This window comes from Canis lupus, chromosome 32 (genome assembly GCF_048164855.1).
Source record: "Canis lupus baileyi chromosome 32, mCanLup2.hap1, whole genome shotgun sequence".
Lineage (NCBI taxonomy): Eukaryota > Metazoa > Chordata > Mammalia > Carnivora > Canidae > Canis > Canis lupus.
The window spans coordinates 41,250,727-41,263,854 of NC_132869.1; the positions used below are offsets into that span (position 1 = coordinate 41,250,727).

General features: G+C 51.4%; 1 protein-coding gene across 1 annotated transcript; it reads left to right on the plus strand.

The window, feature by feature from the left end:
• The first annotated feature begins 6,454 nt into the window (after positions 1-6,454).
• On the plus strand, positions 6,455-12,441 carry CYP1A2 (cytochrome P450 family 1 subfamily A member 2). Its single transcript, XM_072809659.1, has 7 exons — positions 6,455-6,544; positions 7,393-8,220; positions 8,745-8,865; positions 9,299-9,388; positions 9,645-9,768; positions 10,665-10,751; positions 12,031-12,441. Exons 2-7 carry the CDS (start codon positions 7,402-7,404, stop codon positions 12,326-12,328), a joined length of 1,539 nt encoding a protein of 512 aa, XP_072665760.1. The 5' UTR covers positions 6,455-6,544; positions 7,393-7,401; the 3' UTR covers positions 12,329-12,441.
• The last annotated feature ends 687 nt before the right edge of the window (positions 12,442-13,128 follow it).

The following is a 13,128-nucleotide window of genomic DNA, read 5'->3' on the forward strand; positions in this document are numbered from 1 at the left end:
TCGGGCTCCCGGTGCATGGAGCCTGCTTCTCCCTCGGCCTATGTCTCTGCCTCTCTCTCTCTCTCTATGACTATCATAAATAAATAAAAATTGAAAAAAAATATTAAAAAAAAATATTCCATGGTAGTGAGCAAGCTGGTGGGCATGCCTATTGGTTCAAGTACTCTGAAAAATTGTTCTGTTTCTGTAGAATCTACTAGCATCGGACATATGTCTAGTCTATGACCTAGCATGTCTACTCATGGGTCTATACACGACAGAAATACATACAAAAACATGTGCAAGGGGGGCCTGGGTGGTTTAGCCGGTTAAGCACCTGACTTTAGCTCAAGTTGTGACCTCAGGGTCCAGGAATGGAGCTCCAAGATGGGCTCCCTGCTCAGCGGGGAATCTACTTCTCCCTCTGCCCCTCCCCTCTCTTGTGTGTGTTCTCTTTCTCTCTCTCAAATAAATGAAATCTTAAAAAAAAAAAAAAAAGAAAAAAGAAAAGCTTTCTCTTAAAGAAAACAAAACAAGGGCAGCCCTGGTGGCCCAGCGGTTTAGCACCGCCTTCAGCCCAGGGCGTGATTCCTGGGATCGAGTCCCACGTCAGGCTCCCTGCATGGAGCCTACTTCTTCCTCTGCTTGTGTCTCTGCCTCTCTCTCTCTCTCATGAATAAATAAATAAAATCTTTAAAAAATCAAATCAAATCTGGGGGTCCCTTGGTGGCTCAGTCGGTTAGGCATCTGCCTTCAGCTCAGGTCATGATCCCAGGGTCCTAGATGCAGCCAGGCTCTGGACTCTCTGCTCAGCGGGGAGCCTGCTTCTTCCTCCCCTCTACCTCTCCCCCTGCTGGTCTGCTCTTCCTCTCTCCTTCTGTCTCAAATAAATAAATAAAATATTTTAAATAATAAATAAAAAATAAAATCTGTTAATTAACAAAATATTCCGTGACCAAAAAAAGAGTACACACAGCATGATTTCATTTATAGAAAGAACAAAAACAGACCCAAGTAATGTACACTTTTAGAAGTTGGGGTTGTAGTTACCCTTGGGGAGGGAGCTCAAAGGGGGTTCTGGGGTGCTGGTCATGTTCTTTCTTTTGATCTGAGGGCTGGTTATGTGGCTTTGTTAAATCTGTAAAAATTCAAGTTGTACATGACAGCTGTGCTTTTCTGCATGGTCCTTAGCATTGAATAAACGTTTTAAGATTTTTATTAAAAATAAAAAGATAAGTAGAAGTTCAAATACTTTATGTAGATACTCCATCCTCAAGGAGGGGGAGAAGAAGTCCCCTCTCCATAGGTGTGGGCTATTCACACACAGTGACTTCTTCCAAGGAGCACAGTATGGTAAGGAGTGGAAAGAATGACTCACCACGAAGAAACTTGACAAACACTACTTCAACAGGTTGATTAAGGCCAACATCAACCATCCTGAGTCAGGCTGACAATATCTAGCCTTGACATGATGTGAGTAAGATGGCACTTTACTTCTATGGTCCTCCTGCCAATAACCCATAACCCCAGCCTCAACGTGAGAGAAGCAGACAGTTTCCAGTACTGGGCCTCCTGTGGAATACCAGGCCAGTATTCCTGAAAACTGTCAAGGTCATCAAAAACAAAGATAGTGGGGATCCCTGGGTGGCTCAGCAGTTTAGTGCCTGCTTTTGGCCCAGGCTGAGTCCCACATTGGGCTCCCAGCATGGAGCCTGCTTCTCCCTCCTCCTGTGTCTCTGCCTCTCTCTCATTCTCTCTCTCTCTCATAAATAAATAAATAAATAAATAAATAAATAAATAAATAAATAAATAAACCAGGACGCCTGGGTGGCTCAGTGGTTGAGCGTCTGCCTTCGGCCCAGGGCATGATCCCAGAGTCCCAGGATTGAGTCCCACATCAGGCTCCCTGCATGGATCCTGCTTCTCCTCCCTCTACCTATGTCTCTCTGCCTCTCTCTCTGTGTATCTTGTGAATATATAAATAAAATCAATAAAAAAAAACCTTAAAAAAAACAAAAACAAAGATAGTCTGAGAAAGGTCACAGCCAAGGGGAGCTTAACGGCACATGGTCACTCAGTATAATGTGGTGTCTTCCTCGATGGGATCCTGGAACAGGAGAGGACATCAGGCTAAAACTAAGGAGATTGAATAAAGCACGACTTTAGTTCATTAAGGAGTGAGAGCCAGAGAGGGGGAGAGGGAGAGGGAGACGGGGTGAGGGAGGGAGGGAGGGAGGCAGGGAGGGAGGTGGGGAGGGAGACGCAGGCAGACCGAGAGCGGTGTTCCCTAAAACTCAGCCTCGGCTCAGACCCTGATCTTTTTATTGCGTGAGCGGAACCTAGTAGAGACACAGACTGAAGACTGTCGTCCTTTCTCTCAGCCGCGGTCCTCACACCTGCTCGGCGGCTCCTCCAGACTCCCCAGCCGTGGCCCTGACTGCGGCCCAGATTGAGCACACAGCTTTCTCCTTTTCAGGAATGAGAGAGCCCAGTCCCGTCTAAATCTAAATTTGCTCCTCACATCCAGTCTGGGGCGTGTTCTCAGCCTTCTGCGGACCCGACGAGACCCCACGGGGAGGGGAGAAGTCTGCTCTGTTTCTGTGCTCCTTCCTCCCCCGACCCCCCACCTTGCAGGCCTCTCCACCTGGATGGGTGCAGGGGGAGGGTGCTGGAGGAGACACCAATCTCTATCCGGCTGGTGCTGTGTATCTTCTCCCTGGGTGAAGGGTGCCCTTATGGAGCAGGTGTTCCCCTGCGGGCTTTTCATCAAGTGCCTTAGGGTCCCCGCTGTCCTGCACATCACAGAGTTCCTAGGTGGCTCCTGGACTCTGGCTGACCTCCTGCCCCCCCAGCTCACCCCCACCCTGTGGCTTCTAGGGTCTCCTCTGCAGTGAGCCCCCATGCATGCAGCTTGAGTCCAGCGCCTTCAGGATGCCTACCTGGCTCTCGGGAGACTCATATCCTCGTATTGCACCCCACTGTGTCACGCAGGCTGCCCTCTGCTGCCCCCACCATCACAGCTGCTCCCCCCACAATCCAGGGATACATTTCAAGCAGGTACACAGTGTGCTGGTCCAGGGGACAGCCTTCTTCTTCTTTTAAAGATCTTATTTATTTATTATGAGAGACACACAGAGAGAAAAGCAGAGACACAGGCCGAGGGAGAAGCAGGCTCCATGCTGGGAGCCTGACCTGGGACTCGATCTTGGGTCTCCAGGATCACGGCCTGGGCCGAAGGCAGATGCTCAACCGCTGAGCCACCAGGATCCCGAGGACAGTCTTCTGAAGGTCTGGTCTCAGCTCTAACACACTGCTCTGGGACCCAGAACAAATGACACAACTTCTCTGCGTTTCTATTACCCTGTTGTCACGTGAGAAAAGTATTAATTTCATTCCCACAGGATCCCTGAGAACGTGTTTCCTTCATACGTAGCTCTTAGGACAACTGAGCCCATAAGCATCAAGCTCTATAAAGTGTGTGATACGTGTGTCAGTGGCACAGGCCCCGCACGGTTCTCCAACCCACAGGACGCCCAGCGGGAGGCCGAGGCCATTCTCCCCTCTTGCAGGCATCCCCATCTCAGCGCCGGCCTCCAGGCCGCTGTCCCGGGAGGAGACACAGGATCATCGAGGACAACTCCTCGCCAAGCAACCGTCTGCCACCACCCTAAGGCTCCGGACATTCGCTGAAGGCCCACACACCTTCCCCAGGGCCCTGCGTCGCAGCCATCTGCCACTTCTACTCCCTCTCTCCTCTCTATGTACAAACACACACCCAGACATCTATTTTTAAATGGAATCTTTTTTTTAATTTAAATTCATTGATTAACATACAGTGTATTATTAGTTTCAGAGGTAGAGGTCAGTGATTTGTCGGTCTTGTAGGACACCCAGTGCTCATGACATCACATACTTTCCTTAATGTTCCACCACCCAGTTGTCCCATCCCCCCACCCACCTTCCCTCAGCGACCCTCAGTTTGTTTCCTTTTATAAATTATTTTTATTTTTTTATTTTTTTATTTTTTATTTTTCTCAGTTTGTTTTTTATGATTAAGTGTCTCCCGTGGTTTGTCTCCCTCTCTGATCTCATCTTTTTTTTTTTTTTTTAGATTTTATTTATTCATGAGAGACACAGAAAGAGAGGCAGAGACACAGGCCGAGGGAGAAGCAGGCTCCATGCAGGGAGCCCGATGTGGGACTGAGCCTAAAGCAGGTGCTCTCCCGCCAAGCCACCCAAGCGTCCCTCTAATTCCATCACTAAACAGAATCATTTAGCAGTAAGTTGCAGAAATCATGGCACCTCACCCCTGAATGCCCAACATTAGTCTCCTAGGATTTCCTACAATATCCTCCCACATAACTGTGGTGCTATGTTCACGCCTAAGAAAATTCACATTAGGGTCACCCTGGGTGGCCTAGTTGGCCTTCTGCACCGCCCCCCCACAGTCAGCAGGGAGTCTGCTTCTCCCTCTCCCTCCGCCCCTCCCCCCACTTATGAACTTGCGAGCTTGTTCTCAAATAAATAAAATCTTAAAAAAAAGAAAATTCACATTAATTCCATAATATTTTCTAATCTCCTGTCCATGCTCATGTACCTCCAATTGTCCCAAAAATGTCTTCTGTAACTTTAAAAAGTTTTTAAGTCCAGGGTGCCATGAAATTTTACATATAGTATTTGGTCGTTTTGTCTCTGAGCTCTTCACTCTAGAAAAGGACTTTTTTTTTTTTAAAGATTTTATTTATTTATTCACGAGAGACGCAGAGAGAGAGGCAGAGACACAGGAGGAGGGAGAAGCAGGGGCCTGTGACAAGGACCGGACCGCAGCGGGAGCCCTGGTGTGGGGCTCGGTGCGCCCGCCGTTTGCGGCCCGGGCTGCGCACCAGGAAGCCAATGTATTTCATGGCCAAGCGGAGCCTCGTTCCTGCTCAGCTGGGTCGGGGTTGGGGTCGAGCAGGTGCATTGGCAGCAGCTTCCTGAGCTTTGCGAAGGCCCCATTCACGTTCTGCTGCCGCCGGCGCTCCCGGCTGTCGGTGAACACACGCGGGACCACCTTCTGGGGCTGGTGCCCCACGGCCAGCTCCAGCTCACAGTGGCTCGGCCTCCGCTTCAGCCGGCTGCTAGGGAAGATGCCAAAAGGTCCTGCTGGCCCAATGTAGAGGCTGTAATGGGTCGTGGGTCACTAACGCCCTGTGGGCAAGGACCCCAGCCCCGTATTCCCCCCAGGCCCCAGCTCCCCACTGACGTTGAGGAAAGGGTGAGGGTGGTAATGCAGGGCCAGGGGCCTGGGGCGGTTCCCAGGGTAGAGAGCTGCAGCAGCGGGGCCGCAGGGCACTCAGCTCCGTGGTGGCCACGGCTGCCCCTGGGGGCCTGGCGTGGCCCAGGCTGATCACTGGCACGCCAGGGTGCAGCCTGGGAGGTGAGGAGCTTTGGTGGCCAACCTCCTTCACTTTCGGGGGCCCAGGCGAGGCGGGCGTGGGGGGCAGAGCAGGCACTGGGCTGGGGGCACACACCGTTTCGGCCTTCTCAGTCATGGTGGGGTCCATCTCTGCCTGGGCCTGGGGCAGGCACATGGACCCCAAGGGGGTGCTCACCCTGGCGCTGGTCCTGCTGTCTGGTGAGTGCCCTGGCTCTGTCCTTCACGGCTCCAGGCCGGGCTCCGTGGCCCCAGTCGGATGCAGCCTGGGCAGCGGTCAGGGCCGCACCTCTCCCAGGCTCCCAAAGGCCGCAGAGGGCCGCGTGGATCCCTCGAGGGAAAATGAGCTGCTCCTGGCTGGCCCGCCCTCTCCCTGGCCCTGGCAGCCCAGTTTCCTCCCTCTCACCCCCGGCCGCGCCGGAGGATGCTGGACTGGCACAGATAAGGGCTATTTTTAAAAAAGATTTTATGTATTTATTCATGAGAGACACACACAGAGAGAGTGGCAGAGACACAGGCAGAAGAAGAAGCAGGCTCCCCACAGGCAGCCCAACGCGGGACTTGATCTCAGGACCATGGATTCACGCCCTGAGCCTGAGGCAGACGCTCAACTGCTGAGCCACCCAGGAGTCCCTGTCTCTTGTTTTTAGATTAAGGACTTGGACTGAAATTCAGAGATGGCCAGAACATGCCCATTCCCTACCTGGTTGTGCAGGGTGTTGCAGGGGTGCTACAGAGCACGCTTCCCAAGAGGAGCACATCCGCCTGGACAGAGGAGGGTCCCTCCTCATGGGTGCAGTGAGAAAGGAACCTGGAACAACCCAGGAGACTTGTTTTCAGCACCTTGTCCTGCCCTTGAGAGAAATAAGTAGGCTGATCCTGGATCCTGAGAAGAGCTGGATGTTCCTCCCTAGCGACATGGCATCTCTCCCTGAAGACCTGCCCTGGGTAGTAGATGGAGCCAAGAGAACATGGCCCAAGGCCAAGGGCTGAGCCTTCCAGCTTCATTTGGTAACTGATATCAGGTGGCCAGGATGGCTGGGCCAATCTGAGAGAGGGTGGTATTTATAAAAGGCCTCCTCCCCCAGGGGCCAGAAGCTCTGTACCAGCCTCCACAATCCTACTGATCTCAAGCTCCTGCCTCTACAGGTACGTTTCTTGAGCTCATTTTCCAGTCCCTGGAAACTCTACCATATATCCTGGGAACAGTGGAGTTGGAGGAATGAAAGGACCTGAGGTTAGGTGTAGGAGGCCTGAATTCAAGGCCTCCCTGCCCAGCTCCAAACCTCAGTTTCTCCATTTTGAAATTAGCGGCTAGGACTGGACCATCTTAAGGGCCCTTGGAGTGATTCAAATGGAGAAATGGGGAGGGATCCCCACCTGGACGAGGGCAGCCGAGGCTCTGGCTGCAGCCCAACCTCAGGCTCTGAGATTATGAGGGGATGGGGACTCATCCTCAGAGGAGGTGTCTTCTGGGGTATCGTAAAGAATGCCTCGGGCAAGGGGCATCACCAGTCATTTGCATCAGCCTGGGATGTTGGCCCCCTCCGTGTTGCTGGGGGGGAGCAGCTCCCTGTACCCTGGGTAGAAGGAGGTATTGGCAGGAAGCCAGTATGGACAGGGACTGCTTGGCATGATGTCCAGCATGACCTTGAGCTGGGGCCTGGTAAGGGGGCTTCCTGTTTTCAAGTGTCAGTTGCCTCCACTCCAGCCTCAGAATTGGAAACTAAGGTGATGGCACAGGGGAGGGTCAAAGTTAGAAGTGCAAACCCTCAGGTTGGGAATTTTGAGGCTCCTTTCCAGGCCTGAGATTCTGTGATGCTCTAACGATGAGCTCCGGGCACACAGGACCCAGGGCGGATGTATCTTAGTCTTTCTGGCGTCCAGCGGGGAGCCAAGCACTGAACAGGTGCCAGTGTGGATTGACTGAGTGAGTGAATGAATGATTGGCTGCAACTTGACACTTGGCTTGGCTCCTCCTTCTTCTTCCCCCGTAGTTGATACAGATGGCATTGTCCCAGATGGCCACAGAGCTTCTCCTGGCCTCCACCATCTTCTGCTTGATACTCTGGGTGGTCAAGGTCTGGCAGCCTCGGCTTCCCAAAGGCCTGAAGAGTCCACCGGGGCCCTGGGGCTGGCCCCTGCTCGGGAACGTGCTGACCTTGGGCAAGAGCCCTCACCTGGCGCTGTCCAGGCTGAGCCAGCGTTATGGGGACGTGCTGCAGATCCGCATCGGCTCCACCCCCGTGCTGGTGCTCAGTGGCCTGGACACCATCCGGCAGGCCCTGGTGCGCCAGGGGGATGATTTCAAGGGCCGGCCCGACCTCTACAGCTTGTCTCTGATTACCGACGGCCAAAGCATGTCCTTCAGCCCAGACTCCGGACCAGTGTGGGCTGCGCGCAGGCGCCTGGCTCAGAACGCGCTCAACACCTTCTCCATTGCCTCCGACCCGGCTTCCTCGTGCTCTTGCTACCTGGAAGAGCATGTGAGCAAGGAGGCCGAGGCCCTTCTCAGCAGGCTGCAGGAACAGATGGCAGAGGTTGGGCGCTTTGATCCCTACAACCAAGTGCTGCTGTCAGTGGCCAATGTCATTGGTGCAATGTGCTTTGGGCACCACTTCTCTCAGAGAAGTGAGGAAATGCTCCCCCTCCTAATGAGCTCCAGTGATTTTGTGGAGACCGCCTCCTCCGGGAACCCGGTGGACTTTTTCCCCATTCTCCAATATATGCCCAACTCAGCCCTGCAGAGATTCAAGAACTTCAACCAGACGTTTGTGCAGTCCCTGCAGAAAATTGTCCAGGAACACTATCAAGACTTTGATGAGGTGAGCCCAGGGTGCTGGTGGTGAGGGGGTACCCTGCAGAGCATGGGTGTGGCCCCTCTCACCCAGCTTTGAGGTACACACACGGCTGATGTGCTGCCAAGGCCTAGGAAGCCTCTGGAACATCTGGGACCAATCTTTCTCCCTCTTGGGGCTCAGATTCCTCATCCAATTGCCTCCGTCTTGGGGTTGCTCAAAGTCCCAGAGATATTTGGCTGTGAATGGGGCCCTGGCAAAGTTCCACAATGTGGGGGGATGTTACCATGAGAAGGCTTTTGTTCTTCAGGAACCCGAACCCTGACGGGGGCTTATCCACACCTAGGTAGCACTTGGCTGCCAGTACTCTCCACAAGCTCTTCCTTTGAAATTGGGCCCCTGAGGTTATTGTGAGGGAAGGTATCCAGGCTGCTACCAGTTCCTCCTGTAAGCCCAACCTACTGCCTGGAATCCAGGTGGCAGTGCCATATAGGGTACGGCAAGGTCCAACCTGGAAGTGCTATGGTGCCCCTAAGCTTGTGTCCCCACAGCGCAGTGTCCAGGACATCACAGGCGCCCTCTTGAAGCACAATGAGAAGAGCTCTAGGGCTAGTGATGGCCACATCCCCCAAGAGAAGATTGTCAACCTTATCAACGACATTTTTGGGGCCGGTAGGTACCAGACCCACGTCCCTTCCATCCATCCATGCCTGTTGTTCGACCACAGACTTGTCCAGTCCCTGAGTCCATCAGATAATTTGCCAACTATACCCCAGATAGTGCAGGACACAGACATCTGGCCCATGTTCAGGGTTCTGAGTCCAGGTCATGCCAACAATTCCCAGTGGAAATTCAACTAAGTCCCTGTCTGTTTCTGGGCATCAGTTTCCCCACATGAACAATAAGGGGTGCTCATGTAATTCTAGCAGCTAATTATAAAACTAGGAGACCCAGTCTCTACTCTCCGGAAAATCATGGGGGGTGGAGGATGTACTTGGAAGGAGACAGAGAAAGCAATGCTTGGTACGTAAGTGCTGGATGCTTAGTAAATGTTGGTTTCTTGTTCTTGTCTTCCCCCTTCCTCACCTTGCATCATGCTGCCTAGGATTTGACACTGTCACAACGGCCATTTCCTGGAGTCTTATGTACCTTGTGGCAAACCCTGAGATACAGAGAAAGATCCAGAAGGAGTTGGGTATGCGGTAGAGATGCACAAGCTAAGAGAAGCTTGAGATCCCCAGGTTCTTTGTTCAATGACATATAGCTGTTGTGTGCCTACCATGTGTAAGCCCTGGGCATACACTGGTGCCCACCCTTGCCTAGAACATGCTGGGGTAGGGTGGTTACTGGGCCTTAGATATATAACAGACAGTACTATGTAATAGGGGACTTAGATACCATGAAGCAGTCGGGGCAGCCCTAAGCCCGGTTTGGTCTTCTGTGTTCTGCAGACACGGTGATTGGCAGGGCACGGCAGCCTCGCCTCTCTGACAGGCCCCAGCTGCCCTTAATGGAGGCCTTCATCCTGGAGATCTTCCGACACACCTCCTTTGTCCCCTTCACCATCCCCCACAGGTAAGGCCTGCTTCTTCTGCCTTGCCACCTTTGTAGCCTTCACCATGTTTCTTCCTCCCATCTTCTCAGCCCTGGATCTGGCTCAGACCTCGGCCTCTCACTTCTGGCCACGTCACCAAGTTCCCCTCAGCCTCTTGGCTGCCGACAACCAATCCAACCATGATCAAACTACCCAGCTTTCAGGAGAAAGTCACACTGCTGATCTCAGCTCTCATTCACCTCTGCTCACATTCCTTTCCTGCAAGTACTCTCAATCCACCCGGGCTGGCCTCGCTGTACCTCCCCAGCATGATGCGGTCAACCTCCAATTTTGCTTATGCTGGACCTTCTGCCTGGAATGCCTTTTAACCTCTTCTCCCACCACCTGAATCTTACCCTTGCCCAAGGTCAATCCTGACACAAACTTCCCCTTCACTATCAGGCTTTCTTGACTCATCCAGCTGGCACAGCTTCATTCTCTGATATATTGTAGGACTTTCAGCCATTTGTCCTTGATTATGTCCTGGGATTTTAACAACATCAAGAGACTTAGTGAACATTTACTCTTACCCATATGTTGGTCTATTTATTCCCAGAGTAGAAGGTCTGACTCCTCAGTCAGGCTGGGAACTACCCAGGGATACTCCAGACTGCCAGTTTCTTGGCTTCAGAGGATGGCCAAGTGCACAGCTGGACACAAACAAAGGTTTAGTGAACACTTGCTGAAGTTGAAGAACAGAAGCTGAGGAAGAGGAAGGATAGTTTCACCCCTTCCGTGCTCCTGATAGTCCCTCCCAGTGTAGGACATAGAGACTGTGGGGGACAAGCTATTGGGGTGGAAGAAGGAGCAAGTAGATCCCAGAGACACACCCCAGTGTTCCTGCCCTGAGCCTGACAGAGCCCTCTTCCCTCCTCAGCACAACAAAGGACACAACGTTAAAGGGCTTCTACATCCCCAAGGAATGCTGTGTCTTCATAAACCAGTGGCAGGTCAATCATGACCAGTGAGTATACCTCCCCCATTGAAAAATATATGAGGCTCAGCAGTCAGGAAGGCTATTTGTCCCCCTGGGAACTGGGTATAATACAGGAATGGGGTCTCAATGGCTATATATATAGTATGTTCTTTAAAAAAAAAAGAAAAAAGGGATCCCTGGGTGGCGCAGCGGTTTGGCGCCTGCCTTTGGCCCAGGGCGTGATCCTGGAGACCCGGATCGAATCCCACATCGGGCTCCCGGTGCATGGAGCCTGCTTCTCCCTCTGCTTGTGTCTCTGTCTCTCTCTCTCTCTCAATCTCTGTATGACTGTCATAAATAAATTTTAAAAAATTATTTAAAAAAAAAAAAAAAGATTTTGTTTATTTATTTGAGACAAAGCATGAGAGAGAGAGATCACAAGCAAGGAGAGGTAGAGAGAGAAACAGACTCCTCGCTGATGCGGGCTCAATCTCAGGACCCTGGGATCATGACCTGAGCTGCAGGCAGGTGCCCTATGTAATGTGTTCTAAGTAACAAAATTGAGGTCTATATTTCTCAAACATTAGTGTACATAGGAAATGACCAGAGGTTGGTTAGGTTAGGGTGCCTATCCCCTAAGATTCCACTTCGGTAAGTAAAGTGGAACATCTCAGGTGATTGTGATGTCAATGGTCTACCGACCTCTCTTTGGAAAATCCCACTCTAGCCTACAGGTAGGGGGACCATATAATTTACCATCCAAATTGAGGTACTTCTGAGGAAAAGGGATGCTGTCAACAGTTATTCCAAAACAATAAAGCATAAACCAGGAGGTACAGCTGATACTCCTTGTGTTCAGTAGGATGGAGATAATGTTTTCCTTCTTTTTTTTTTTAAAGATTTATTTATTTATTCATGAGAGACACACAGAGAGAGGCAGAGACATAAGCAGAGGGAGAAGCAGGCTCCCCACAGGGAGCCTGATGTGGGACTCGATCCCAGATCCTGTGATCATGCCCCGAGCCAAAGGCAGACACCCAACCGCTGAGCCACCAGGCATCCCATGTTTTCCTTCTTTTAATTTCTTATAGTTGAACCATTATTTCTTTAAAATAACACTATGATAAAGCACCATTAACAGGGTCGTTTTAGAGACAGCTTTGTAAAAGAAATAAGTTTGAAAGTATATCTCGGTTCCTCTCTCCACTCTCTTCTCATTACTCTTGATCTATTCTAACCCTTGTGCTATCAACAGAAGTCTTGCCCAGGCTTTTCCTCCTAGGGTCTCCCTAGCCCAGAAATCCCGTCTCCTCTGTTCCTCTTGCAGACAGGTGTGGGGGGATCCATTTGCATTCCGGCCAGAGCGATTCCTCACTGCAGATGGCACCACCATCAACAAGACCTTGAGTGAGAAGGTGATGCTCTTTGGCATGGGCAAGCGCCGGTGCATAGGAGAGGTCCTGGCCAAGTGGGAGATCTTCCTCTTCCTAGCCATCTTGCTGCAGCGGCTGGAGTTCAGCGTGCCAGCAGGTGTGAAAGTAGACCTAACCCCCATCTATGGGCTGACCATGAAGCACACCCGCTGTGAGCATGTCCAGGCACGGCCACGCTTCTCCATCAAGTGAAGGCACCAGCATGCCAAGGCAGAGGGAGGAGAAGGATCACCCATGGGGCCTCAGCCCTTCTTTTTTTTCCTTCTTCTTAAATAAAGTTTCATTAAGGTATAATACACACACCATACACCTCGTCTTCTTAATGTATACAATCCAATGGGTTTTAGTCTATTCACAGATCTTTGGGGGTTCCTGGCCCCAGTTTCAACATGGGGGTCCCTCTTCCCCACAACACCAAACACTTCTCAGACACCAACAGGGTGTCCAAGAATTCAACTCGATTCTGACACTATCTACCCAGAGATAGCAAGCTTACACTTCACAGGTTAAGGGCTCAAACCTACAAGACTACCCCCCACCCCTGACTTCAGTTGCCAGTCACAAGCCCCAGGCTGTTATCAGCTGCGCTTCTGACCAATCAACTTCAGATTGGAGGTTCCAACGACCTCCTTCTTACGTTCTTTAATTTGCTAGAGTGGCTCACAGAACTCAAGGAAACACTTTTGTTTACCAGTTTATTAAAGGATATGACAAATGATATGAGTCAACAGCCAGATAAAGAGATACACAGGGCGAGACATGAGGAAGAAGGCACAGAGCTTCCGAGCCCTCTCCAAGCACATCACTCTTGCCATTCTCCGCGTGTTCACCAACCTGGAAGCTCTCAACCCCAATCCTTTTGGGATTTTATGGAGGCTTCATTGCATACTCAGGACTGTCTTTGGCCATTGGCTGATTGATCCTCCAGACCTTTACCCCTCCTTGGAAGTCAGGGAGTAGGACTGATCTAACGTTCTAATCACATGGTTGGA

Coding starts and splice junctions, on each gene's coding strand:
- CYP1A2 (XM_072809659.1), top strand. CDS start 7,402: ATGGCATTGTCCCAGATGGCCACAGAGCTTCTCCTGGCCTCCACCATC. Junction 8,221..8,744: donor ACTATCAAGACTTTGATGAG/GTGAGCCCAGGG, acceptor GTGTCCCCACAG/CGCAGTGTCCAGGACATCAC. Junction 9,769..10,664: donor CCCTTCACCATCCCCCACAG/GTAAGGCCTGCT, acceptor TTCCCTCCTCAG/CACAACAAAGGACACAACGT.